The sequence below is a fragment of the Cherax quadricarinatus genome, chromosome 20 (genome assembly GCF_038502225.1).
Source record: "Cherax quadricarinatus isolate ZL_2023a chromosome 20, ASM3850222v1, whole genome shotgun sequence".
In the NCBI taxonomy this organism is placed as follows: Eukaryota; Metazoa; Arthropoda; class Malacostraca; order Decapoda; family Parastacidae; genus Cherax; species Cherax quadricarinatus.
In genome coordinates, this window is record NC_091311.1 from 43,837,667 (window position 1) to 43,864,879 (window position 27,213).

The window sequence follows — 27,213 nt, forward strand, 5'->3', positions numbered from 1 at the left end:
TTGCAGCAGTCTGGGAACTTTTTAATGGCACCTCATATGCACTTATGAGGTAAGGTGTACTCTTAAAGAGCCGTTCATGAGACTCGCCAACAAAAGTGTTGAACATATACCAGTTAATAAACATCACTAAAAAATTATGTATTTACATCAGAAGAGCTGAAGATAATAGACTACAAATTTTTCTTTGAGCTTTTCTTAAAAATTAAACCCACCAGGGTCATACAGCACTGGCCAAAAAAAAAAAAAAAAAAAAAAAATCACTAATGTATGACTGAACAATCACTTACCTTTATTACATGTTCCCAGTTGTGTCTTGAACCCATAACACATATAATTTTGCCACGGTAGGAATTAAGCACATCACTTTGGGGTCCAGGAACCAACAAACCTTCATGGGTTATAGAAGATTCAGCAGGTAAATTTATAGCATCTGCTAATGTACCATGGGCAAATCTGATTGCAAAAATTAAGGAAATTTCATATTAGCAAATTTCCTCCACTGTGGAAGAATCAACTTCAGATTTGTTTGAATATGTTCACAGAATTTCAAATTTTATAATTTTGAAAGGCTGGAAAAAGTAAAACTTATTTACATAGACATGGTAAATGCACTATTTTACATTAATCGTGAAGCTAAGACCTGGGTAAAACTATTTCTAGTCATAAGACTTGTTGCTCATTTGTCTTACAACCTAAAGTCCTGGGTTCATTCTCAGGAAAGCCAAGATGTATGGGAAAATCTCTCTACACTAGTTGCCTTTATTTACCTAGCAGTAAATATAAGTACCTGCATGTGAGTCAACTGTTGTAATGTAAAGTAAAGTTTATTTCTTTGTAAAGGTTACAATGTGTAATTACAATTTTGATTTGCTAAGTACAAAGATAGCCACTATCATGCTGAGGCATTTTGGCCAAACTAATCCTAACACATAGTAACTAATTAAAACTAGATAAGATAATAGTACATAGTAACTATACTTAAAACTAAACAAGGAATAGTGGTTAGCTGTTTTACAATCTTATTTGAACTTAATACACTCTTATTTAACCCTTAAATGGTCCTAACGTATATATACGTTTTTTCAACATCTGAAAGCACGTAAAAAAATGTAGATCTCCTTTTTTGTTTTACATTTGAAAACGTGTAAAAAAAAACTTTTATCTACATTTTTTTTTTGTTACATATGAAAATATGTTAAAAAAAAAGTAGATCTACTTTTGTAGCACTACGAATTTGAACGTCGATTTGTTTGGACTGTTTAAGGGTTGAACTTAGTACAAAATCTACCTTACAAGTAATGGTGCAGGTGGTAATATTTTATGGAATGGTAGAATTAAAAGCCAGGAGTTCACATGATAAGACTAATTAGCAAATGTTTTAGCAGATTTGGTTAATATTGAGAAACAAGTTGATTTTATGGATTGGCAGAATTAAGACCCTAGAGGTCACATAATAAAACTAGTTAGCAGATGTTTGGTTGATTTGGTTAATATTGTGAGATAAGATGATTTTTTAGCAAAGTCCTAAATTTATAAGCTGTCAGGGGATCCTTGACCTGTTCTGGTAGCGAGTTCCAGATCTTCGGGCCTTTTATGTGCATAGCGTTCTTGCATAGTGAGAGTCTGACTCGAGGGATGTTGAAAAGTGCCTTATGCCTTGTATTGTGCCTGTGCATTCTGTTGTAACTGTCAAGTAGTAGTTTTAGGGGAGGGTTTACAGTGGAGTTTAATGTTCTGTATATGTAGTAGGCACAGTAATAAGAGTGTATGTCTTGTATATTTAGCAAGTTGAATCTTTTGAAAAGTGGTGGGGTATGCTGTCTAGCATGGGAGCTGGTTATCACCCGCACAGCAGCTTTTTGTTGGATTATTAAGGGTCTAAGGTGGTTGGTTGTGGTTGAGCCCCAGGCACAAATACCATAGGTGAGGTAAGGATATATTAGAGAGTGGTACAGGGTAAGGAGAGTCGTTTGTGGTACATAGTATCATATCTTGGAAAGGATTCCTACTGATTTGGAAATTTTCTTGGCTATGTGATGAGTATGGTACTGAAATTTAAGATTACAGTCAAGGAGAAGACCCAGAAATTTGCCCTCTGGGCGTCTTGATATAGGGGAACCATTTAACAGTATGCTGAGTTGGATATTTGAGGCTCTGTTGCCAAACAGCATGAAGTATGTTTTGTCTATGTTGAGAGTGAGTTTGTTGGTCATCATCCAAGCATATATCTTTAGTAGTTTATTGTTTACAGTGTTTCCAAGCACAGTTGGGTCTGAACGGGAGTAGACATATGTAGTGTCATCTGTGAATAGAACTGGTTTAAGGAGTTCGGATGCACTGGGGAGATCATTGATGTAGATGAGAAAGAGGAGTGGGCCTAGGACACTACCCTGGGGTACTCCTACAGCTACAGGTTGGATAGCGGAGTTGACTCCATTTGCATGTACATACTGGTGTCTGTTGTTAAGATAGGATTTTAGGTAGTCGAGAGAATGTCCTCTTATGCCATAATGATTCAGTCTGAGGTGCAAGGGCAAGTCTGATATGGGTCTGTAGTTGCTCAAATCAGTTGGATCTCCTCCTTTGTGGATTGGGGTGACCCTTGCTGTCTTGAGTATAGATGGGAAGGTTGAGGATGCTATAGATTTGTTAAACATTGTTGCAATAATGGGTGACAGTTCTGGTGCAGCTTTTTTATATATGAATGGTGGCAAGTTATCTAGATCACCTGAGTTGTTCTTTAATGATTTAATAACGAGTGAGACTTCAGTGGGATTAGTTGGAGCTAGAAACAGAGTATTTAGATAATTGCCAGTGAGGTACTCTCTCAGCTGGGTATTTGAGCTAGGAATTTGACTTGCTAGCTTTGATCCTACAGTAGAGAAGAAGACATTAAATTTGTCAGCTGTGTCTATAGGTTGTATGTGAGGTTCATCTGGTTTAGTTAAGTTTATCTCTATTTCCAGATGGTTTCCAAGAGCCCAAAATTTTAGAGAGGGTTTGCCAGGTACATGTACTTTTCATGTTACCTTTCATTTCGCTAAATCTATTTTTGTAATACATTTGCTTTGATTTACGTATTAGTTCTGTGAGTATTGATGTGTATCTTTTAGTATATTCTTTAGTAATTAAGCCTAATATAAACTTTTCTCAATTTGGTGTTTTTTATTAATAGATTGGAAGATACTTTTTTTTAGCCATGGGCTGTTTAGCCTTTTTTCTGTGATCTGTTTCATTTTGATTGGGCAATGTTTGTTATAGAGGTTTAGGGTTTTATGTAAAAATATTTTTGATATATTTATCGATATTATTATTGTCATCTAGCTCTCTCTGCCAATCAATGGTACCTAGTGCTAGTTTTAGGTTATTTATTGATGTTTCATCATGCAGGCGAAATGAGATCTTTCTTGCTTCTTGAGACAGTTTAGATAAGTTGGTTATGAGAAAGGTAGGGTAGTGGTCTGTGGTGTTGTCTGTGATTATACTTGCTTGTTGTGGGGATATCGTGTTGGTCCAGAAATGGTCAAGTAACGAGGCACTTGTCTCAGAGATTCTTGTTGGCTTAATTATAGAGGGTAGCAACAAGCTATTGTTCATAGCATTTGTGAAATCAGCTACTGGAGGGTCAGTTGCTTGGATAAGGTTTATGTTGAAGTCTCCTGCTAGTATCAAATGGTGTTTATTCAACTCTGACTCAATTATCATGTTTCTCAAGTTACTGCTAAAAGTGTAAGTATTTGAGTGTGGTAGTCTGTAGACTGCACCAACTGTTATAGGTTTCTTAAGTGTTCTTGATATGAATTTAGCTATTATATATTCACCATTTTCATCCCATACATTAGTTGATTTCATACGTTCTAGTTCATCAAAGTACTAGATGGCAGTGCCTCCTCCTGATTGGTCAGGCCTGCACTTATGTATGGCTGTGTAACCAGGTATGGTAGATATGTCTGTCAAATCTTGTTTGAGCCAGGTTTCAGTAAGTATAATGAAAGTTATAGTAGCATTTAGAGACTTAAATAGTGCAATGAGGTCATCATAGTGCTTACTCAATGATCTAACATTGTAGTTGAAGACTGTAATGTTCTTGCTGACACTGAGAAGGGCATTAGCCTGACTAGCAGTGTAGTAATGGCAGTACTGTTTGGATTATGTGTGCAGTTCAATAAGAGTTCGATATCCGGATCGATAATTGCATTCATAAGGGGTATGTAGAAAAATAGCTGTTCTTTCTTCTTTCTTTCAACACACCGGCCGTATCCCACCGAGGTGGGGTGGCCCAAAAGGAAAAACAAAAGTTTCTCCTTTTACATTTAGTAATATATACAGGAGAAGAGGTTACTAGCCCCTTGCTCCCGGCATTTTAGTCGCCTCTTACAACACGCATGGCTTACGGAGGAAGAATTCTGTTCCACTTCCCCATGGAGATAAGAGGAAATAAACAAGAATAAGAACTAGAAAGAAAATAGAAGAAAACCCAGAGGGGTGTGTATATATGTGCTTGTACATGTATGTGTAGTGTGACCTAAGTGTAAGTAGAAGTAGCAAGACGTACCTGAAATCTTGCATGTTCATGTGACAGAAAAAAGGACACCAGCAATCCTACCATCATGTAAAACAATTACAGGCTTTCGTTTTACACTCACTTGGCAGGACGGTAGTACCTCCCTGGGCGGTTGCTGTCTACCAACCTACTACCTATAAAAAATAGCTGTTACAGTTATTAAAAAAAAGAAAAAAAGACAAAAGTATATTGTATAATATAATATAATATAATTCTTATTTTCCAAGCTAGGAGCATCCAAGAAGGGTAAACATGTTGGGGTGTTGGAGAAGGCATCTGATATAATACATAGAAAGGCAGAGAATATACACAAATGTCCAACCTCACGACAACATAATCCATATATATAGCTGGTGTACATTACCTTGGAAAATTAAAATCATAAGATATATCTAGATCAACATGCTATACATATGTATGTACTGCATAAATTGTAAACTTTAAATCACTCACTTGGTCAGTTTTGCTCTTCCCATCATGCACTGCATGAGGCATGATTTTTTTTTTTATATACAGTGCACACTCATCACACAGACCCATTCTCTCATATCTAGGCCAAAATTTACGGCTCACAGTTTATCCGAGTGAGCTGAGCTCATGACATGGAACTACGTGAGAGACCCTGGCCTCAATGATGTAATCCTATGTGATGGTCACTGAAAGGGATAATTCCATACCTCTTCCCAACATCCTACCATTCACTTCTTTTACAACCCCCAACTACAAATATGTTAAACAACCATGTGATAACATGCATCCCTATCTAAGGCCTACTTTTACTAGAAAATAATCTCCTTCTCTCTCTCCTACATACCCTAACCTAAGCCTCACCATTCTCATAAAACTCCTACCTGCTTTAAGTAACCTACCACCTATTCCATACATTTGCCACACCTGCCACATTGCTCCTCTATTAGCCATACCATATGACTTCTCCAAATCCATAAATGAACAAACACTTTGTTACCTTTATCTAAATATTGTTCACTTATAATGCTTCAATGTAAATATGTGGTCTATACATCTCTTACCCTTCCTAAAGCCTCCTTGTTTATCTGTATTCCTGCTTTCCACCTTACCCTTAACTCTTTTAATAATAACTACCCTACACTTTACCTGGTATATTCAACAGGCTTATTCCTCTATAATATTCTTGCACTCATTTTTGCCCCCCTTTTCCTTTATACCAAGTAACTATCACATTTTCAGCCAATCCCTAGGTATCTTCCCCCTTTCACACAATTATTGAACAAAAGCACTAACTATTCCAAAACTATATCTCCACCTGCTCTTAGCATTTCTCTCTTGATCCAATCAATCCCACCACCTTTCATTTTACCCACTGAATATAATTTGCTACAGACATTAAATTAAGTAAAAAATAAATAAAGCATGAGGCAAAAATAATGCAATGAAATAAAGGATACTCATCAGATGGTCGAATATCTACCACCAAGACCTTGGCTCGGCCACTTCGACTCTTCTTGTGAGCTAAAAGCTCTAATAAGTCAGCACCACAGGCTCGAGGGCATTTCTCTTGTTTGAGCTCTGCTACTGGCACAGCATCCATTACCTGTACATAATATGGAACTGGAGTCATGTACACTGCTAAAATACAACAGAATTGTTCATTAAAAACAATTTTGCACATAAATTTTTGTAAAAATATTTACTGTACTGTTCATGTAAAAGGAAGCAAAATTAAGTTAATATTAATAGTCAAAAGGCAATGAATAAGCAATAACAATAGTTCATCTAAGAATTAATTTGCAAACTGAAATCTTTGATAAAAAAAAAAATAGCTAAATGTTTACTGTCTGGTGAATTACAGTATGGCAGAACATAACACAAAACTTACCAAGTCTTGACTGGCTTGACTAAGGTGTGGTGAAGGTGAGCTACGTTTGCTTGGGTCTGGTTTGGGTCGCTCATGCTGACGATACGTGACAGACGGAGGTGTAGAACAAAATACTTGTACTGATTCACGTACAACACGTTCCATGTCAATATCTGTGAAGGGAGCAGAGCCAAGTGTGTGAATAGCATACTGTATCACAGCAGTACCTAAAGCACTCATTTTCAATGAATTTAAATTAAGAAATAATTCCTGAATTATGTGAAATAAAACCCTAAAGGCATATGAGTTCAGATCTTTTTAACTCAAGGATTTTGAATACGAAAACAAATCTGTTTCTTTTCCTTACTTGCCACTTTCAGTTTAACAAAACTGTGGTTATCTTAAAACTTGGGGGGCTTGAAAGTTGTTAAGGTTCTAAAGGCTTGTAAAGTACTATATTTTCCACAATCTAAGTCTGAATGTAGAAAACTTGATGGAATTTTCTGTTAGCATACTGCAAAGACTTTTGCCTCTTAATCTGAACAGGCATGTTGATAAGAGAAAGGAGTGGTCATTTTTATGGTTGTTAACATTAATAAATCCTTCTGACTGGTCACATTACAATCTCGTAAGTGCAAAAACATTTCTACTGCACTTAGTAATGTTTCCAGTCACTATAATATTCTTATCTATGAAAGTACCTTGAACAACTAATTCTAACACACAAAAGATCCATACTGTCCTATTAACAGCTTGGCTATAACCCTTTCTCTAATCTGGAGAGACTTGTAGATAGAACTGACCCTGCAAGTGTTGATGATCCAAGGAATTAGATCTACCCTTCCCTTCCTTTATCAAGCCTAATTACCCATAACCCTTCTATTTCCCAGGTGCTGTATAACCCTTACCTGAGTATAAGAATACAGCAATAATGAAGTACAATACTGGAACCACCAATAGTAAAAAAGGCAGAAGGGAGACTACTAAGTTAAATCATGGTAAGGTCCTAAAACTGGTGATTTAGGAGTTATTCGGTGAAGTTATTTCTAATGGTTCATCAGAAACCATACACAGAAAAAATATTCATCTGAAGGGTGCATATGGGACCCCACAATATTTAGTGACTACAACTTCTGGAGGGTGTAAAAAGGTAGAAAATTGAAAGTGAACACAGATAAGAGTAAGGTGATGAGGGTAGCAAATGATTTAAATAAATAAAATTTGGATATCACATTGGAGGAAGGGAGTATGGAAGAAGTGAATCTTTTCAGATACTGTACTTGGGAGTTAACTTGTCAGCAGATGGGTTTATGAAGGATGATGTTAACCATAGAACTGATGAAGAAAAAAAGGTGAGTGGTGCATTGAGGTATCTGTGGAGACAAAAAATGTTATCCATGGAGGCAAAAAAGGGAATGTACGAAAGTATAGTGGTACCAACACTCTTATATGGATGTGAAGCATGGGTTGTAAATGCTGCAACGAGAAGGCGGCTGGAGGCACTGGAGATGTCGTGTCTAAGGGCAATGTGTGATGTAAATATTATGCAGAGAATTTGTAGTGTGGAAATCAGGAGGTGTGGAGTTACTAAAAGTATTAGTCAGAGAGCTGAAGAGGGGCTGTTGAGGTGGTTTGGTCATTTAGAGAGAATGGAACAAAGTAGAATAACTTGGAGAGCGCATAAATCTGTTGGGGAAGGAAGGCAGGGTAGGGGGTCGTCTCCGAAAAGGTTGGAGGGAGGGGGTAAAGGATATTCTATGAGAGAGGAGCTTAGACTTCCAGCAGGTGTGTGTGAGCATGTTAGATAGGCGTGAATGGAGACGAATGGTTTTTGGGACCTGACGAGCTGTTGGAGTGTGAGCAGGGTAATGTTTGGTGAAGGGATTCAGGGAAACCGGTTAGCTGGACTTGCGTCCCAGAAATGGGAAGTACAATGCCTGCACTTTAAAGGAGGGGTTTGAGATATTGGCAATTTAGAAGGATGTTTAAGCTGTCGTATATGAGCACCTCTGCAAAGACAGTGATTACGTATGAATGATGGTGAAAGTGTTGAAAGATGATGAAAGATTTTTCTTTCTTTTCTTTTTCTGTGTCAGTGGAAAATGGCTAACATGTTCAAAAAAAAAAAAAAAAAAAAAAAAAAAAAAAAAAAAAAAAAAAAAAAAAAAAAAAAAAAAAAAAAAAAAAAAAAAAAAAAAAAAAAAAAAAAAATCGAGCATGTAGAATTATTTAACAAATGTTTCATTAGCTTCATCAAGAGTTTTTTCAACACGTCAAGGTATTTTTATGGCAGAGCATGAAGCCTTCAAAATTACTAAGCACACTTAGAAAAAATATCATCAAAGAAATAAATGATATTATAGTTATAATGCAAAATAACTACTATACTCATACCATTTTATGAGGTAAAAATTATAAATGAATAAAAGTACAATGTTTACCTATTTGTGATTACCTTTTTGTAATTACAAGAATAAAGCTACACTCATGGTGCCCTACATTTAGTATTTAGTCTATTATCAAGCATTTTAAAGTTTTCAGTGGTGAGAGTACTAAATGCCTTCCCTTGGAAACTATTCCACTGGTCTACTGTTGTTTGAAAAGAAAAACACTAAAGCATCCTTTCAGCCTATATATTAGGTAGGCTGTAAGAAGAATGCAGCACAAGTTGAATATGAGTGACTGTAATCACAAAAGTGTAGAAAAATTATCCTTGAAGATAAAAAAAAAGATAGCTTACCTGGCATATCAGAAAAGAGAAGGATGCATTCATTGAATCCAAACTGAAGTAGTCTATCTTTCAACTGCTGCAGAAGTGCCACACCTATGCATAATGGCAGTGATGCTTCTCCTAATAGAAGAGTATCCCATAACAGGAAGATCTTTTGCAGTGGAAAAACATCTGTAGAAAAAATTAACTGTAGTCATTCCATGAATTGTAAAGTTAATCAACCAACTTCCAGGGGGCTGATCATCTCCGCAAGGTGGTTGAATTACAGGTAACTTACTATACATTATAGTGTCCTTAATTTATCAAAAAATATTTTTGGTCATGACACTAAGATTTGGCCCAGAAGGGATAATTTATTGAGCAGTCAAACTTATCCTGTGAGTGAACATACTATCATAAAGGCTAATAATAAATTAGTTATCTTCTATTCATAGTACAGCTGGCAGGCTATCTCACAAAGTAGATATAAGCTTTAGCACCAAGTGATGAGTCTCAGAAACCTTGGCATACTATTTTCATTCCTCCTGAATCCAACAACTGTTCCATGGCCCTTCACACTCATCCATCTACTGACACATTGCTTGTCTGTATTCCTAACATTAAACAACTTTCTGGCAGTGGTCTCACCCCTCACTTTCAATGTACAGAGTTCCCCAGAAGTTGCCAACTGGTGATTCAAGCATCATGCTGGCTGCTGCAGAGCTCTGGACACAGTAAGTGAGAAATATGAGAAGTGTGAGATAGCCCTTACTGGGGTACAAAGAGGTGAGTGGAAGTGCGAAAATGTGCTGGATGTGCTGCTACTAGGTCATCAAAGATACTCTACAAAAATATTACTTATGAAAATCTGCATCTTGAATCTTTGTAAAATAAATAATATTTTTTTCTTTCAACAAGTTGGCTGTCTCCCACCGAGGCAGACTGACCCCAACACTCTCACCTCACTCACACATAATCACTGCCTCTGCAGAGGCGCTCAGATATGACAGCTTAGAAATAAATAAAAATGTACAACATTAATGATGTCTTACGTGTGTACATAGTGAGAAACCATGGAATGGCATACAACTCAGGAATGAAGCCAATGTTATCCAGATGGTTAAAAAGTTGTGGATCATGGAAAGCGATCATATGGGAAAACTTGGCCAGGTATTCTTGTATCACAGCACTGTTGTCCCTCAAGAAAAACTTGTGCAGGTACTTGTCGATAAACTTGGACAAACAGGCGTATGCCAGAGCTATCAAAGGAGAAACAGCAGATTACTAATAAAGGTTCATATAAAAATGTTTTTCCTTACATCATGGTATAATTTATTTTAAATATAGTTGGTTAAAAATTAAGAGCAAAATAATTCTATACCTCTAAGTTATTGTTATTGCTGTGCATAACTATGAGCTTTTTAATCTTTACACTAAATAAAAATTCATTCACCATATTACCTATGTAGACTTAAAAAATAAGATTATGATCTGTTGTAACTACCTTTCAAATAATCTAAAGGCCTGACCTTCATTGTTAAAGTTGAGGTAAAGAAATGGTGCACAAAGAGAATCCAGTCCTTGCCAATACACCAAATGAGGATGCGATACTACCCAGGCCTTCAGAACACGTGTAAACTTAACATGTCCCTGTGGTGATGATAGCAATTCATCGTACTGGTGGCATCGTGGAATATCCACCTCAATCTGTTAGAAGGTCAACAGTTTACATCTCTTTTTGTTACAATTTTATTATTAGCTATAAATTCTCTTCATCTTACCTAGCTCTTGTAATTCATCAAACAAATTTGTATTATTTTCAGAAAGATACTGTGATAAGGTTAATTCTATTCCAGTATCCCTCGTGGGTCTACTACAATCAATCCACTCCACATTCACATCTATCAACACAGCCATAAAAATGTAATGTAGCCACAATGATACTGAAAAGCCCAGGTGCAACCAGTTCTTTCTCATCATACACTCACTGATATTAATCTCACATGCAAGTACTTCACAACACACTCTACATAGCATGCAAACCTTCCTATAATTCACTTCTATAAATCCATAACTGCATCATATATTTGTTTCCACTTAAAGAACTTTTTTCTAAGCAAAACAAACAAACAAACAAACAAACAAACAAACAAACAGGCTGGCAGGCAGGCAGGCTGGCTGGCTGGCTGGCTGGCTGGCTGGCTGGCTGGCTGGCTGGCTGGCTGGCTGGCTGGCTGGCTGGCTGGCTGGCTGGCTGGCTGGCTGGCTGGCTGGCTGGCTGGCTGGCTGGCTGGCTGGCTGGCTGGCTGGCTGGCTGGCTGGCTGGCTGGCTGGCTGGCTGGCTGGCTGGCTGGCTGGCTGGCTGGCTGGCTGGCTGGCTGGCTGGCTGGCTGGCTGGCTGGCTGGCTGGCTGGCTGGCTGGCTGGCTGGCTGGCTGGCTGGCTGGCTGGCTGGCTGGCTGGCTGGCTGGCTGGCTGGCTGGCTGGCTGGCTGGCTGGCTGGCTGGCTGGCTGGCTGGCTGGCTGGCTGGCTGGCTGGCTGGCTGGCTGGCTGGCTGGCTGGCTGGCTGGCTGGCTGGCTGGCTGGCTGGCTGGCTGGCTGGCTGGCTGGCTGGCTGGCTGGCTGGCTGGCTGGCTGGCTGGCTGGCTGGCTGGCTGGCTGGCTGGCTGGCTGGCTGGCTGGCTGGCTGGCTGGCTGGCTGGCTGGCTGGCTGGCTGGCTGGCTGGCTGGCTGGCTGGCTGGCTGGCTGGCTGGCTGGCTGGCTGGCTGGCTGGCTGGCTGGCTGGCTGGCTGGCTGGCTGGCTGGCTGGCTGGCTGGCTGGCTGGCTGGCTGGCTGGCTGGCTGGCTGGCTGGCTGGCTGGCTGGCTGGCTGGCTGGCTGGCTGGCTGGCTGGCTGGCTGGCTGGCTGGCTGGCTGGCTGGCTGGCTGGCTGGCTGGCTGGCTGGCTGGCTGGCTGGCTGGCTGGCTGGCTGGCTGGCTGGCTGGCTGGCTGGCTGGCTGGCTGGCTGGCTGGCTGGCTGGCTGGCTGGCTGGCTGGCTGGCTGGCTGGCTGGCAGGCAGGCAGGCAGGCAGGCTGGCTGGCAGGCAGGCAGGCTGGCTGGCAGGCAGGCAGGCTGGCTGGCAGGCAGGCAGGCAGGCAAGCAATCAGGCAGGCAAGCAATCAGGCAGGCAGGCAAGCAATCAGGCAGGCAGGCAGGCAAGCAGGCAATCAGGCAATCAGGCAAGCAGGCAATCTGGCAAGCAGGCAGGCAGGCAATCAGGCGGGCAGGTAGTCTCACACACACACAAATTACGCCCTCTTTAAACTGTCTTTGAGAAACAAATTAACATTTATTAAAATTTACTAATAGAGGAATTGTCTGCTTTTCCAAGTATTTTATTTTATTAGCACATAAGCCGTTTCCTACCAAGGTAGGGTGGCCCGAAGAAGAAAAACTTTCACCATCATTCACTCTATCACTATCTTGCCAGAGGCGTGCTTACACTACAATTATAATACTGCAACATTCAACACCCCTCCTTCAGAGTGCAGGCACTGTACTTCCTTACTTCCTTCCTTCCTTCCTTCCTTCCTTCCTGCCTGCCTGGCTGGCTGGCTGGCTGGCTGGCTGGCTGGCTGGCTGGCTGGCTGGCTGGCTGGCTGGCTGGCTGGCTGGCTGGCTGGCTGGCTGGCTGGCTGGCTGGCTGGCTGGCTGGCTGGCTGGCTGGCTGGCTGGCTGGCTGGCTGGCTGGCTGGCTGGCTGGCTGGCTGGCTGGCTGGCTGGCTGGCTGGCTGGCTGGCTGGCTGGCTGGCTGGCTGGCTGGCTGGCTGGCTGGCTGGCTGGCTGGCTGGCTGGCTGGCTGGCTGGCTGGCTGGCTGGCTGGCTGGCTGGCTGGCTGGCTGGCTGGCTGGCTGGCTGGCTGGCTGGCTGGCTGGCTGGCTGGCTGGCTGGCTGGCTGGCTGGCTGGCTGGCTGGCTGGCTGGCTGGCTGGCTGGCTGGCTGGCTGGCTGGCTGGCTGGCTGGCTGGCTGGCTGGCTGGCTGGCTGGCTGGCTGGCTGGCTGGCTGGCTGGCTGGCTGGCTGGCTGGCTGGCTGGCTGGCTGGCTGGCTGGCTGGCTGGCTGGCTGGCTGGCTGGCTGGCTGGCTGGCTGGCTGGCTGGCTGGCTGGCTGGCTGGCTGGCTGGCTGGCTGGCTGGCTGGCTGGCTGGCTGGCTGGCTGGCTGGCTGGCTGGCTGGCTGGCTGGCTGGCTGGCTGGCTGGCTGGCTGGCTGGCTGGCTGGCTGGCTGGCTGGCTGGCTGGCTGGCTGGCTGGCTGGCTGGCTGGCTGGCTGGCTGGCTGGCTGGCTGGCTGGCTGGCTGGCTGGCTGGCTGGCTGGCTGGCTGGCTGGCTGGCTGGCTGGCTGGCTGGCTGGCTGGCTGGCTGGCTGGCTGGCTGGCTGGCTGGCTGGCTGGCTGGCTGGCTGGCTGGCTGGCTGGCTGGCTGGCTGGCTGGCTGGCTGGCTGGCTGGCTGGCTGGCTGGCTGGCTGGCTGGCTGGCTGGCTGGCTGGCTGGCTGGCTGGCTGGCTGGCTGGCTGGCTGGCTGGCTGGCTGGCTGGCTGGCTGGCTGGCTGGCTGGCTGGCTGGCTGGCTGGCTGGCTGGCTGGCTGGCTGGCTGGCTGGCTGGCAGGGAGGCAGGCTGTGGCAGGCAGGCAGGCTGTGGCAGGCAGGCAGGCTGGCTGGCAGGCAGGCAGGCAGGCTGGCTGGCAGGCAGGCAGGCTGGCTGGCTGGCAGGCAGGCAGGCAGGCAAGCAATCAGGCAGGCAGGCAAGCAATCAGGCAGGCAGGCAAGCAATCAGGCAGGCAGGCAGGCAGGCAAGCAGGCAATCAGGCAATCAGGCAAGCAGGCAATCTGGCAAGCAGGCAGGCAGGCAATCAGGCGGGCAGGTAGTCTCACACACACACAAATTACGCCCTCTTTAAACTGTCTTTGAGAAACAAATTAACATTTATTAAAATTTACTAATAGAGGAATTGTCTGCTTTTCCAAGTATTTTATTTTATTAGCACATAAGCCGTTTCCTACCAAGGTAGGGTGGCCCGAAGAAGAAAAACTTTCACCATCATTCACTCTATCACTATCTTGCCAGAGGCGTGCTTACACTACAATTATAATACTGCAACATTCAACACCCCTCCTTCAGAGTGCAGGCACTGTACTTCCCATCTCCAGGACTATTCCACACATATGTTCGCTTAGTATGTCACTGCATGCATAGGTGCTCTAACTAGGTTGCTATTCATCAAAACTAACATAAAGCAAAGTTTTCAACTGAAGGGAAGTGATTTGTTTTTAAATATATACAAGTTTTAAATATATATACAAGTTTTAAATATATATACAAGTTTTAAATATATATACAAGTTTTAAATATATACACATGTATACAAGCTTTAAATATATACATGTATGCTCATGTAGTCCACTTATGTAATTTTGATATACGAAGTGAAACACGGACATACACTAAGGGAAAACAAAAAGAATAACAAGTTTCAAAATTATAATATATATAAAGAAAATTACAGAAAAACAATAAAGTTTAAAAAAAAAAAATTTTGGTAAAGGTTTTGGAACAAGTGAATGAAGTGAACAATTTGAGAGAGATGAGTGGCTTTTATTACTTGACATGTTTTTGGGGTGAGAACAAAGTAACATTATGAAGGATTCAGGGAAAATCTGCTAGCTGGACTTTCAGTCTGGGAGGTATAATGTATAGTACAGTACCTGCACTGTAGAGGATGGGTTGGGATTGATATGCAGCATGCCATCTGAATTTTAAAATTATGTCCCTGCACTTCTGGTAAAGCTGAGATTGGCTAAGTGATGGTCAATGTGATGTCTTCTTTGGGTCACCCTACCTTGGAGAAATATGGCTAAGAAATAAAAAATCTAAAAAATATATCTGTTATTATGTACCTGTCTGTCTGTTGGCGTAGGAGTTTCCTTGTCAATTTGTTGGTAAGTATGCGCTACAGCACCATCAACACCAAGAAGTGAGGCCCACACCAGTGCTCGGTAGAATGGAAGAGTGTCCTTTCTGGCTTCTCGCAGGATACTTTCTGCTTTGAATGGGTATGACTGAAATATGGGAAAATTAAAACAGAGTACATGTATAAGTCATTGAACTTAATATCCATAACAATGTTTTGATGTCACACTAGAAACACATGCATACTTGCTCACTCTTTTATTGTTTGTGAAAGTCTAAGTAAAATCAATCTCTAGTCCCTGTTATTGGTGGTTCTCCACTTTATGCATTGAGGATGGGGGGGGGGGTTGTGCTTGGGATTATGCAAGGTTGTTCATTCAGCTAATTTTCACTGCATTCGTGAAAAAATGCCAAGCGAGTAAGGGGTTGTCCAAAGCTCTATAGTAGGTAAAGAGAAGAAGGGGAAAGAGGTGGAGATGAAGAGGGTACATCATCAGCAGAAAGGCTGGTGGTTATAATTACAAATATTTATTTTTCAAGAATATATATTAGTTACAGAGGAAGATTAGCAGCATTTATTTCTTACACGAAAAATCCCAGTTACGTAATGTATTTCAGGCACACTTCAGCAACTAGTGTCAGTTAACAAAGCAAGCATGTCTGCATCTAAGATGGGACTGTCAGAGTGGAGGGTGGACGAAGTAAGGATGTCAGGGCAACCACCCAGGGAGGTACTACCGTTCTGCCAAGTAAGTGTAAAACAAAAGCCTGTAATTGTTTTACATGATGGTAGGAATGCTGGTGTCTTTTGTCTGTCTCATAAATATGCAAGATTACAGGTACGTCTTGCTACTTCTACTTACACTTGGGTCACACTAAACATACATGTACATGTTTATTTATACACACTCATCTGAGTTTTCTTTAATTTTATCTTAGTTCTTGTTCTAATTACTTTTCCTTTTATATCCATGGGGAAGTGGAATAAGAATTTTTCCTCCGTAAGCCATGCATGCTGTAAAAGTCAACTAAAATGTCAGGAACAATGGGCTCGTAACCCCTTTTCCTGTAATAATTACTAAAAAGGATAAGAAGAAGAAAATTGTCAAAGTGGGAAGTCTGAATGTGCATGGATGTTGTGTGAATGATAAGAAAGAGATGATTGTGGATGTTATGAATGAGAAGAAGCTGGATGTCCTGGCTTTAAGTGAAACAAAGCTGAAGGGGGTGGGTGAGTTTCAGTGGAGAGGAATAAATGGGATTAGGTGAGGGGTTTCTAATCAAGTTAGAGCTAAAGAAGGGGTAGCAATAATGTTGAAGGATAAGCTATGGAAGGAAAAGAGGGATTATAAATGTATTAATTCAAGGATTATGTGGAGTAAAATAAAGGTTGGATGTGAGAAGTGGGTTACAGTAAGTGTATATGCACCTGGGGAAGAGAGAAGTATAGAGGAGAGAGAGAGATTTTGGGAAATGTTGAGTGAATGCGTGGAGAGTTTTGAACCAAGTGTGAGAGTACTTGTGGTAATAAAAAAAAAAAATGGGGATTTTAATGCTAAAGTGGGTAAAAATGTTGTGGAGGGAGTAGTAGGTAAATTTTGGGTGCCAGGTGTAAATGAAAATGGGGAGCCTTTAATTGAGCTATGTGTAGAAAGAGGTTTGGTAATAAGTAATACATATTTTATGAAAAAGAGGATAAATAAATATACAAGGTATGATGTAGCACGTAATAAAAGTAGTTTGTTAGATTATGTATTGGTGGCTAAAAGGTTGATGGGTAGGCTCCAGGATGTACACATTTATAGAGGGGCAACTGATATATCAGATCATTATCTAGTTGTAGCTACAGTTGAAGTAAGAGGTAGATGGGATAAGAGGAAAATGGCAACAACAAGTAAGAGGGAGGTGGAAGTGTACAACTGAGGAGGAAGTTCAGGTGAAATATAAGCAACTATTGGCAGAAAGGTGGGCTGGTGCAGTATGAGTAGTGGAGGGGTTGAAGAGGGTTGGAATAGTTTTAAAAATGCAATATTAGATTGTGGGGGCAGAAGTTTGTGGTCATAGGAGGGTGGGTGCAGGAGGAAAAAGGAGTGATTGGTGGAATGATGAAGTAAAGAGTGTGATAAAAGAGAAAAAGGTAGCTTATGAGAGGTATTTACAAAGCAGAAGTGTTATAAGAAGAGCAGAGTATATGGAGAGTAAAAGAAAAGTGAAGAGAATGGTGAGAGAGAGAGCAAAAGAAAAGCAGATGATAGAGTGGGTGAGGTACTGTCAAGAAATTTTAATGAAAATATGAAAAAATTTTGGAGTTAAACAAGTTAAAGCCTAGGGAACAAATGGATTTGTCAGTTAAAAACAGAGTAGGGGAGTTAGTAGATGGGGAGATGGAGGTTTTGGGTAGATGGCGAAAATATTTTGAGGAACTTTTAAATGTCGATGAAGAAAGGGAGGCGGTAATTTCATGCACTGGCCAGGGAGGTATACCATTTTTTAGGAGTGAAGAGCAGGATGTGAGTGTGCGGGAGGTGCGGGAGGCATTACGTAGAATGAAAGGGGGCAAAGCAGCTGGAACTGATGGGATCATGACAGAAATGTTAAAAGCTGGGGAGGACACATTGTTGGAGAGGTTGGTATTCTTGTTTAATAAATGTATGAAAGAAGGGAAGGTACCTAGGGATTGGTGGAGAGTGTGTATAGTCCCTTTATATAAAGGGAAGTCGGACAAAAGAGACTGCAAAAATTATAGAGGAATAAGTTTACTGAGTATACCAGGAAAAGTGTATGGTAGGGTTATTATTGAAAGAATTAGAGGTACGACAGAATGTAGAATTGCGGATGAGCAAGGAAGTTTTAGAGTGGGTAGGGGGTGTGTAGATCAAGTGTTTACATTGAAGCATATATGTGAGCAGTATTTAGATAAAGGTAGGGAAGTTTTTATTGCATTTATGGATTTAGAAAAGGCATATAGGTAGTAGGTTGGTAGACAGCAACCACCCAGGGAAGTACTACCGTCCTGCCAGATGACTGTGAAGCAGAAACCTGTAACTGTTTTGCATGATGGTAGGATTGCTGGTTTCTTTTTCTGTCTCATAAACACGCTAGATAACAGGGATATCTTGCTACTCCTACTTACACTTTGGTCACACTTCACAGACACGCACATGCATATATATATACATACATCTAGGTTTTTCTCCTTTTTCTAAATAGCTCTTGTTCCTCTTTATTTCTTCTATTGTCCATGGGGAAGTGGAAAAGAATCTTTCCTCTGTAAGCCATGCGTGTCGTATGAGGCGACTAAAATGCCGGGAGCAATGGGCTAGTAACCCCTTCTCCTGTAGACATTTACTAAAAAAGAGAAGAAGAAAAACTTTATAAAACTGGGATGACGTGCTGTTGGAGTGTGAGCAAAGTAACATTTATGAAGGGGTTCAGGGAAACCGGCAGGCCGGACTTGAGTCCTGGAGATGGGAAGTACAGTGCCTGCACTCTGAAGGAGGGGTGTTAATGTTGCAGTTTAAAAACTGTAGTGCAAAGCACCCTTCTGGCAAGACAGTGATGGAGTGAATGATGGTGAAAGTTTTTCTTTTTCGGGCCACCCTGCCTTGGTGGGAATCGGCCAGTGTGATAATAATAATAATAAAAAAATATGATAGAGTGGATAGGGAAGCAATGTGGCAGATGTTGCAAGTATATGGACTAGGTGGTAAGTTATTAAATACTGTAAAGAGTTTTTATGAGGATAGTGAGGCTCAGGTTAGTGTGTGTAGAAGTGAGGGAGACTACTTCCCGGTAAAAGTAGGCCTTAGACAGGGATGTGTAATGTCACCATGGTTGTTTAATATATTTACAGATGGGGTTGTAAAAGAAGTAAATGCTAGGGTGTTCGGGAGAGGGGTGGGATTAAATTATGGGGAAGTAAATACAAAATGGGAATTGACACAGTTACTTTTTGCTGATGATACTGTGCAAAGGTTAGTGGACGAATTTGGGAGTGTGTGTAAAGGTAAAAAGTTGAAAGTGAACATAGAAAAGAGTAAGGTGATGAGAGTATCAAATGATTTAGATAAAGAAAAATTGGATATCAAATTGGGGAGGAGTATGGAAAAAGTGAATGTTTTCAGATATTTGGGAGTTGATGTGTCAGCGGATGGATTTATGAAGGATGAGGTTAATCATAGAATTGATGAAGGAAAAAAGGTGAGTGGTGCATTGAGGTACATGTGGAGGCAAAAAATGTTATCTATGGAGGCAAAGAAGGGAATATATGAAAGTATAGTAGTACCAACACTCTTATATGGGTGTGAAGCTTGGGTTGTAAATGCTGCAGCGAGGAGGCGGTTGGTGGCAGTGGAGATGTCCTGTCTAAGGGCAATGTGTGGTGTAAATATGCAGAAAATTCGGAGTGTGGAAATTAGGAGGTGTGGAGTTAATAAAAGTATTAGTCAGTGGGCTGAAGAGGGTTTGTTGAGGTGGTTTGGTCATTTAGAGAGAATGGATCAAAGTAGAATGACATGGAAAGAGTATAAATCTGTAGGGGAAGGAAGGCAGAGTAGGGGTCGTTCTCGAAAAAGTTGGAGGGAGGGGGTAAAGGTGGTGTTGTGGGCGAGGGGCTTGGACTTCAAGCAAGTGTGCGTGAGCATGTTAGATAGGAGTGAATGGAGACAAATGGTATTTGGGACCTGACGAGCTTTTGGAGTGTGAGCAGGGTAATATTTAGTGAAGGGATTCAGGGAATCCGGTTATTTTATATAACCGGACTCGAGTCCTGGAAATAGGAAGTACAATGCCTGCACTCTAAAGGAGGGGTTTGGGATACTGGCAGTTTGGAGGGATATATTGTGTATTTTTATACGCATATACTTCTAAACTGCTGTATCCTGGGCGCCTCTGCAAAAACAGTGATTATGTGTGAGTGAGGTGAAAGTGTTGAATGATGATGAAAGTATTTTCTTTTTGGGGATTTTCTTTCTTTTTGGGTCACCCTGCCTCAGTGGGCGACGGCCGACTTGTTGGAAAAAAAAAAAAAATTATTAACACATCAGCCATTTCCCACCAAGGCAGGGTGGCCTCCCAAAAAAAAAGAAACTTTCATCATCATTCACTCCATCACTGTCTTGCCAGAGGCATGCTTACACTATAGTTATAAAACTGCCACATTAACACCCCTCCTTCAGAGTGTAGGCACTTCCCATCTCCAGGACTGAAGTCCAGCATGCTGGTTTCCCTGAATCCTTTCATGTTGCCTTGCTCACATTCCAATAACATGTCAAGTCCTAAAAACCATTTGTCTCCATTTGCTCGTATCTAGCACATTCATGCATAGTTGCTGAAGTCCAAGCCCCTCACACACAACCTCCTTTACCCCCTCCCTCCAACCTTTCCTAGGCCGACTCTTACCCCACCTTCCCTCCATTACAGATTTATACACTCGAAGTCATTCTATTTTGTTCCATCCTCTTTACATGTCCAAGCCAACTCAATAATCCCTCCTCAGCCCTCTGGATAATAGTTTTGGTAATCTCGTACCTCATCCTAATCTCCAAACTATGGATTCTCTGCATTATATTCGTACCACACATTGCCCTCAGACATGACATCTCCACTGCCTCCAGCCTTCTCCTTGTTGCAACATTCACCACCCATGCTTTATACCCATATAAGAGCATTGGTATAACTATACTTTCATACATTCCCCTCTTTGCTTCCATGGATAACGTTCTTTGTCTCCACAGACTCCTCAGTGAGCCACTCACCTTTTTCCCTCGTCAATTCTATGAGTCATACTCTTTGATGAACAGAGCAACTGGTCAAGATATACTAGGCTGTCAGGGTAACCTGGCATTCTTCACTAAGCAGCACAGTGTGCTGCTTTTTCAGGTGAATAGTTATACATATACATATGCAAAATGTAAGTACATATCAACATTACTATAAAATAGATTCAGATTCATAAGGAAGCACTAAACCCAAGAGGGTTATGCAGCATCTGGGTAACGAGGGACAATAAAGTTTGATCCAAAAAATGGGATAATCACTCCAATTCCTTGGATCATGAGCCTTTCACTGGCATCAATGAATCCTTATTCCTTGAAGAGTCGCAAAGGAATAAACATATGCTAAATATGTAAGATTTAGTTTATGCCTGGTCTCTTCTACATGCTTACCTGTAATAATCTCTCAAAAATAAGAAGACGATGGAATTGGTACTCAACATCTCGTTCTCGTATCACCAGTGGAAGCTGACTGGTTTCTAGTTCGTCTGTACCACATTCCCTAGGAAAAAGGAGTTTTATTTTATAATTTCAATTAACAATATTTTTGAGACATTCTGAAAGCTGATGATACTCATCCTTATTTTATATTATGATATATACCTGAATAACAAAATTGTACTAGAGTAAAACATAGAAAATGCTCATTATTATTTCAAACATTAATTTGCATAATCTGTTGAAAATATCATAAGATGCTAGCAAGACACAGCATAGTATATCCAATAGCTAATACAAGATTATGTGGTCAAAGCCCCTTCAACAGTCTTCTTCCCTATTCAATGTTCTGGTAAAAAAATCTTTATTGAGCACTGTCAGATAATACACAATCTGTTAACACATTTTGCAAAATTGTGGCATATTTTTGGTGTACATGCCATAAAAATCAGTTTACATGGTGGTGTAAATGTAGAGGAAAAATTTGGCATGTGTCACAGTCTTTTCCCTCCATCTCACAGTGAGCCTCAGGATAAGTCCATTGTCTTATGGGTTAGTCACTGTTAGTGGGTGGGAATGTGCAAACTAGTGGTTGGAAGCATGCAGGCTAGTGAGTGAGGACAAGGTACTGGGTGAAGAAGGGTGAGTGAAGGTCTGAGTGAAGGGACATGAGTGATGTTAGGGTGCATGCTGTTGCTACCATCGCATGCTCCCTTCACCCATTATACATCCCATGTGATGTAGTTTCTACCTGGAGATTGTTCTGTGGGTCAACACCTCTGCAGCCTAGTCCATGACCAGGCCCCACATTGGATCAGGGACTGATCAACCAGGCTGTTACTACCGGCCACACACAATCCAATGTATGAACTACAGCCTGGTTGGTCAGGCACTGACTTTAGAAATCTGTCCAGTTCTTTTGAAGACAGATAGGGGTCTATTTGTCATCCCCCATATGTATGGGTGGCTCTTGATAGCCTGAGGCCCCTGACACTTATTGTGTTTTCTCTCAGTGTACCGAGTTTTATTACATAAAATAATCATTATATGTAATAATCTTATCTTCAGATGATATAAATTTAGCATTCAAATATGTAACCAACTAAATAACAATACAATATAAAATTTCCTATTTTTTATAGCTTCAAGATTCACATTACCTCCACCAATTTAGCCCTCACAGAAAATGAGAATCAACTGTCAACATTTCTAGCTGGTAACTAATCGGTACAGTATTATATTTAGTACTAGTGATTGTGCTTATCACTACAGTATTCTTTTATTTTCTGTAATAACAAATACTGAAGGCAAAAGGCTTTCAGTAATTCTTTTTAGGTCTTGTTCACCACTTTAATTGGTACATCATTACTGTATGATATTGAAATTCTACACCAGTCTCTCAACGTGTGCAGAAGATGAGTTTCAGAAAGTGCTATGTCAGCTAAAATCATACAATCTTAACAACAAATTACATGAAATAAATGAAATGTATTTACGCTCAAAAATTTCTAAACAAATATGCCTGCCAAAATTTCAAGACACAATTACTGATGGTTAGCTAATAAAATGTTGGGGCACAGTCCTGAACCATTAGGTGGAGTGGTAGGGTGGTGGGTGGAGTGAGGTGGAGTAAGAGAGAGAGAGAGAGAGAGAGAGAGAGAGAGAGAGAGAGAGAGTGAGAGAGAGAGAGTGAGAGAGAGAGAGTGAGAGAGAGAGAGAGAGAGTGAGAGAGAGAGAGAGAGAGAGAGAGAGAGAGAGAGAGAGAGAGAGAGAGAGAGAGAGAGTGAGAGAGAGAGAGAGAGAGAGTGAGAGAGAGAGAGAGAGAGTGAGAGAGAGAGAGAGAGAGAGAGTGAGAGTGAGAGAGAGAGTGAGAGTGAGAGTGAGAGTGAGTGTGAGTGTGAGTGTGAGTGTGAGTGTGAGTGTGAGTGTGAGTGTGAGTGTGTGTGTGTGTGTGTGTGTGTGTGTGTGTGTGTGTTTGTTTTTTGACAACCACCTATACGAGAAATATGGGACACATGATAATGTTATTTGGCTATGTCTGTAAGGTTTTTTAAATAAATATTATTACTAAATACTGAAGATTAACTGCCATTAGATTAATTTTGCTCCTACAGCTACAAATGGGTAATGATGAAGAGGTAATCACATGCCTGTTAAATGCTCCATCACGCCCCTTGTTCTAACTCTTCTTTTAATGTACCCTACATCTTTTCCAATCAGCCCAGATTTATATACCCTCTTTATCTTATGACAGTTTTTGAAAGGCAGGCCCACAGAGCAGTGGCAGTTTACATTAGCATCATTTAGAAACTTTAGATAGATCAAACATCTTTTCTTGGAAACATAATACAGTGGACCCCCGCATAACGATGGCATCACATAGCGATTATTTCGCATACCGCTTACTTTAATCGCAAAATTTTTGCCGCGCATACCGATTAAAAACCCGCTCACCGATTTTCGTCCGAGACGCGTCCATTGTGCGCCCTCAGCCAGCCTCACATGTGCCGCCCGTGCCATTGTTTACCAGCCAGCCTCCGCGCTAACATCCAAGCATACACTCGGAATATTTCGTATTATTACAGTGTTTTCGGTGCTGTTTCTGGAAAATAAGTGACCATGGGCCCCAAGAAAGCTTCTAGTGCCAACCGTACACCAATAAGGGTAAGAATACCCATTGAAATGAAGAAAGAGATCATTGATAAGTATGAAAGTGGAGTGCGACGCCGACCTCCCAGTCAAGTTGTACAAGAAACCCCAATCAACCATCGCTACTATTGTGGGCACCAAAAAGACAATCAAGGAAGCTGTTCTTGCCAAAGGTTTAACTGTGTTTTCTTTAAACAAAGATCGCAAGTGATGGAAGATGTTGAGAGACTCTTATTGGTGTGGATAAATGAAAAACAGCTAGCAGGAGATAGGCGTCTCTCAAGCGATCATATGTGAAAAGGCTAGGAAGTTGCATGCGATTTAATTAAAAAAATGCCTGCAACTAGTGATGATGTGAGGTGAATTTAAGGCCAGCAAAGGTTGGTTTGAGAGATTTAAGAAGCGTAGTGGCATCCATAGTGTGATAAGGCATGGTGAGGCTGCCAGTTCGGACCACAAAGCGGCTGAAAAATATGTGCAGGAATTCAAGGAGTACATACAAACTGAAGGACTGAAACCTGAACAAGTGTTTAATTGTGATGAAACAGGCCTGTTCTGGAAGAAAATGCCAAGCAGGACCTACATTACTCAGGAGGAAAAGGCACTCCCAGGACATAAGCCTATGAAAGACAGGCTTACTCTTCTCATGTGTGCCAATGCTACTGGTGATTGCAAAGTGAAGCCTTTATTAGTGTATCACTCTGAAACTCCCAGAGCGTTCAGGCAAAAGAATGTCCTCAAGGATAATTTGTGTGTGCTGTGGAGGGCAAACAGTAAGGCATGGGTCACTAGGGAATTTTTTCTATAACTGGTTACACCATGCATTTGCCCCCCAATGTCAAAGATTACCTAACTGAAAAGAAATTAGAACTTAAGTGCCTCCTGGTGTTAGACAATGCCCCTGGTCATCCTACAGACGTGGCAGAGCGACTTTATGGGGACATGAGCTTCATTAAGGTGAAGTTTTTGCCTCCTAATACCACTCCTCTCCTGCAGCCCATGGACCAGCAGGTTATTTCCAACTTCAAGAAACTGTACACAAAAGCTCTGTTTGAAAGGTGCTTTGTAATGACCTCAGAAACTCAACTGACTCTAAGAGAGTTTTGGAGAGATCACTTTAATATCCTCAATTGTGTAAACCTTATAGGTAAGGCTTGGGAGGAAGTGACTAAGAGGACCTTGAACTCTGCTTGGAAGAAACTGTGGCCAGAATGTGTAGACAAAGGGGATTTTGAAGGGTTTGAGGCTAACCCTGAGAATCCTGTGCCAGTTGAGGAATCCATTGTGGCATTGGGAAAGTCCTTGGGGTTGGAGGTTAGTGGGGAGGATGTGGAAGAGTTGGTGGAGGAGGACAATGAAGAACTAACCACTGATGAGCTGATAGATCAACTTCAAGAGCAAGAGGCCAGACCTGGGGAAACTGGTTCAGAGGAGGGGAGAGAGAAATTGAAGAAGTTGCCTACTACAAAGATAAAGGAAATCTGTGCAAAGTGGCTTGAAGTGCAAACCTTCATGGATGAAAATCACCCTCACACAGCTATTGCAAGCCGTGTTGGCAACCTGTACACTGACAATGTTGTGAAACACTTTAGGGAAGTGATAAAGGAACGAGAGGTACAGGCCACTATGGACAGATATCTTGTGCGAAAGAAGTCCAGTGACTCTGAAGCTGGCCCTAGTGGCATTAAAAGAAGAAGGGAAGTAACCCCAGAAAAGGACTTGCTACCTCAAGTCCTAATGGAAGGGGATTCCCCTTCTAAACAGTAAGAAGATAATGCTCTCCCCTCCTCCCATCCCATCAATCATCACCAGATCTTCAATAAAAGTAAGTGTCATGTAAGTGTGCATGCCTTTTTCAGTTTGTGTGTATTAAAATTAATATTTCATGCGGTAAAAAAAAAATTTTTTTCATACTTTTGGGTGTCTTGCACGGATTAATTTTATTTCCATTATTTCTTATGGGGAAAATTCATTCACATAACGATTATTTCGCATAACAATTACCCCTCTTGCACGGATTAAAATCGTTAACCGGGGGTCCACTGTACAGTGGACCCCCGGTTAACGATATTTTTTCACTCCAGAAGTATGTTCAGGTGCCAGTACTGACCGAATTTGTTCCCATAAGAAATATTGTGAAGTAGATTAGTCCATTTCAGACCCCCAAACATACACGTACAAACGCACTTACATAAATACACTTACATAATTGGTCGCATTCGGAGGTAATCGTTATGCGGGGGTCCACTGTATATGCAATTATGTCAAGTGAAACAAGTGTGAGAGTAATGGTGGTTGGGGATTTCAATGCTAAAGTGGGTAAAAATGTTATGTAGGGAGTAGTAGGTAAATTTGGGGTGCCAGGGGTAAATGTAAATGGGGAGCCTTTAATTGAGCTATGTGTAGAAAGAAATTTGGTAATAAGTAATACATATTTTATGAAAAAGAGGATAAATAAATATACAAGGTATGATGTAACACGTAATGAAAGTAGTTTGTTAGATTATGTATTGGTGGATAAAAGGTTGATGGGTAGGCTCCAGGATGTACATGTTTATAGAGGGGCAACTGATATATCGGATCATTATTTAGTTGTAGCTACAGTTAGAGTAAGAGGTAGATGGGAAAAGAGGAAGGTGGCAACAAGTAAGAGGGAGGTGAAAGTGTATAAACTAAGGGAGGAGGAAGTTCGGGCGAGATATAAGCGACTATTGGCAGAAAGGTGGGCTAGTGCAAAGATGAGTAGTGGGGGGTTGAAGAGGGTTGGAATAGTTTTAAAAATGCAGTATTAGAATGTGGGGCAGAAGTTTGTGGTTATAGGAGGGTGGGGGCAGGAGGAAAGAGGAGTGATTGGTGGAATGATGAAGTAAAGGGTGTGATAAAAGAGAAAAAGGTAGCTTATGAGAGGTTTTTACAAAGCAGAAGTGTTATAAGAAGAGCAGAGTATATGGAGAGTAAAAGAAAGGTAAAGAGAGTGGTGAGAGTGCGCAAAAGGAGAGCAGATGAAAGAGTGGTAGAGGCACTGTCAAGAAATTTTAATGAAAATAAGAAAAATTTTTGGAGTGAGTTAAACAAGTTAAGAAAGCCTAGGGAAAGTATGGATTTGTCAGTTAAAAACAGAGTAGGGGAGTTAGTAGATGGGGAGAGGGAGGTATTAGGTAGATGGCGAGAATATTTTGAGGAACTTTTAAATGTTGAGGAAGAAAGGGAGGCGGTAATTTCATGCACTGGCCAGGGAGGTATACCATCTTTTAGGAGTGAAGAAGAGCAGAATATAAGTGTGGTGGAGGT

At 41.5% G+C, this 27,213-nt stretch overlaps 1 protein-coding gene across 1 annotated transcript in view; it reads right to left on the bottom strand.

The window, feature by feature from the left end:
- The window catches only part of LOC128700929 (TBC domain-containing protein kinase-like protein), a 63,888-nt gene that overhangs the window by 4,243 nt on the left and 32,432 nt on the right, over positions 1–27,213 (bottom strand). The window contains exons 11-18 of the mRNA XM_053794412.2: positions 21,229–21,337; positions 15,049–15,210; positions 10,641–10,818; positions 10,164–10,370; positions 9,142–9,303; positions 6,423–6,574; positions 5,992–6,137; positions 288–453 (exon numbers count right to left, since the gene is read on the bottom strand). Coding sequence (XP_053650387.2) covers positions 288–453; positions 5,992–6,137; positions 6,423–6,574; positions 9,142–9,303; positions 10,164–10,370; positions 10,641–10,818; positions 15,049–15,210; positions 21,229–21,337 — 1,282 coding nt within the window. The remainder of the gene's footprint in view (positions 1–287; positions 454–5,991; positions 6,138–6,422; positions 6,575–9,141; positions 9,304–10,163; positions 10,371–10,640; positions 10,819–15,048; positions 15,211–21,228; positions 21,338–27,213) is intronic.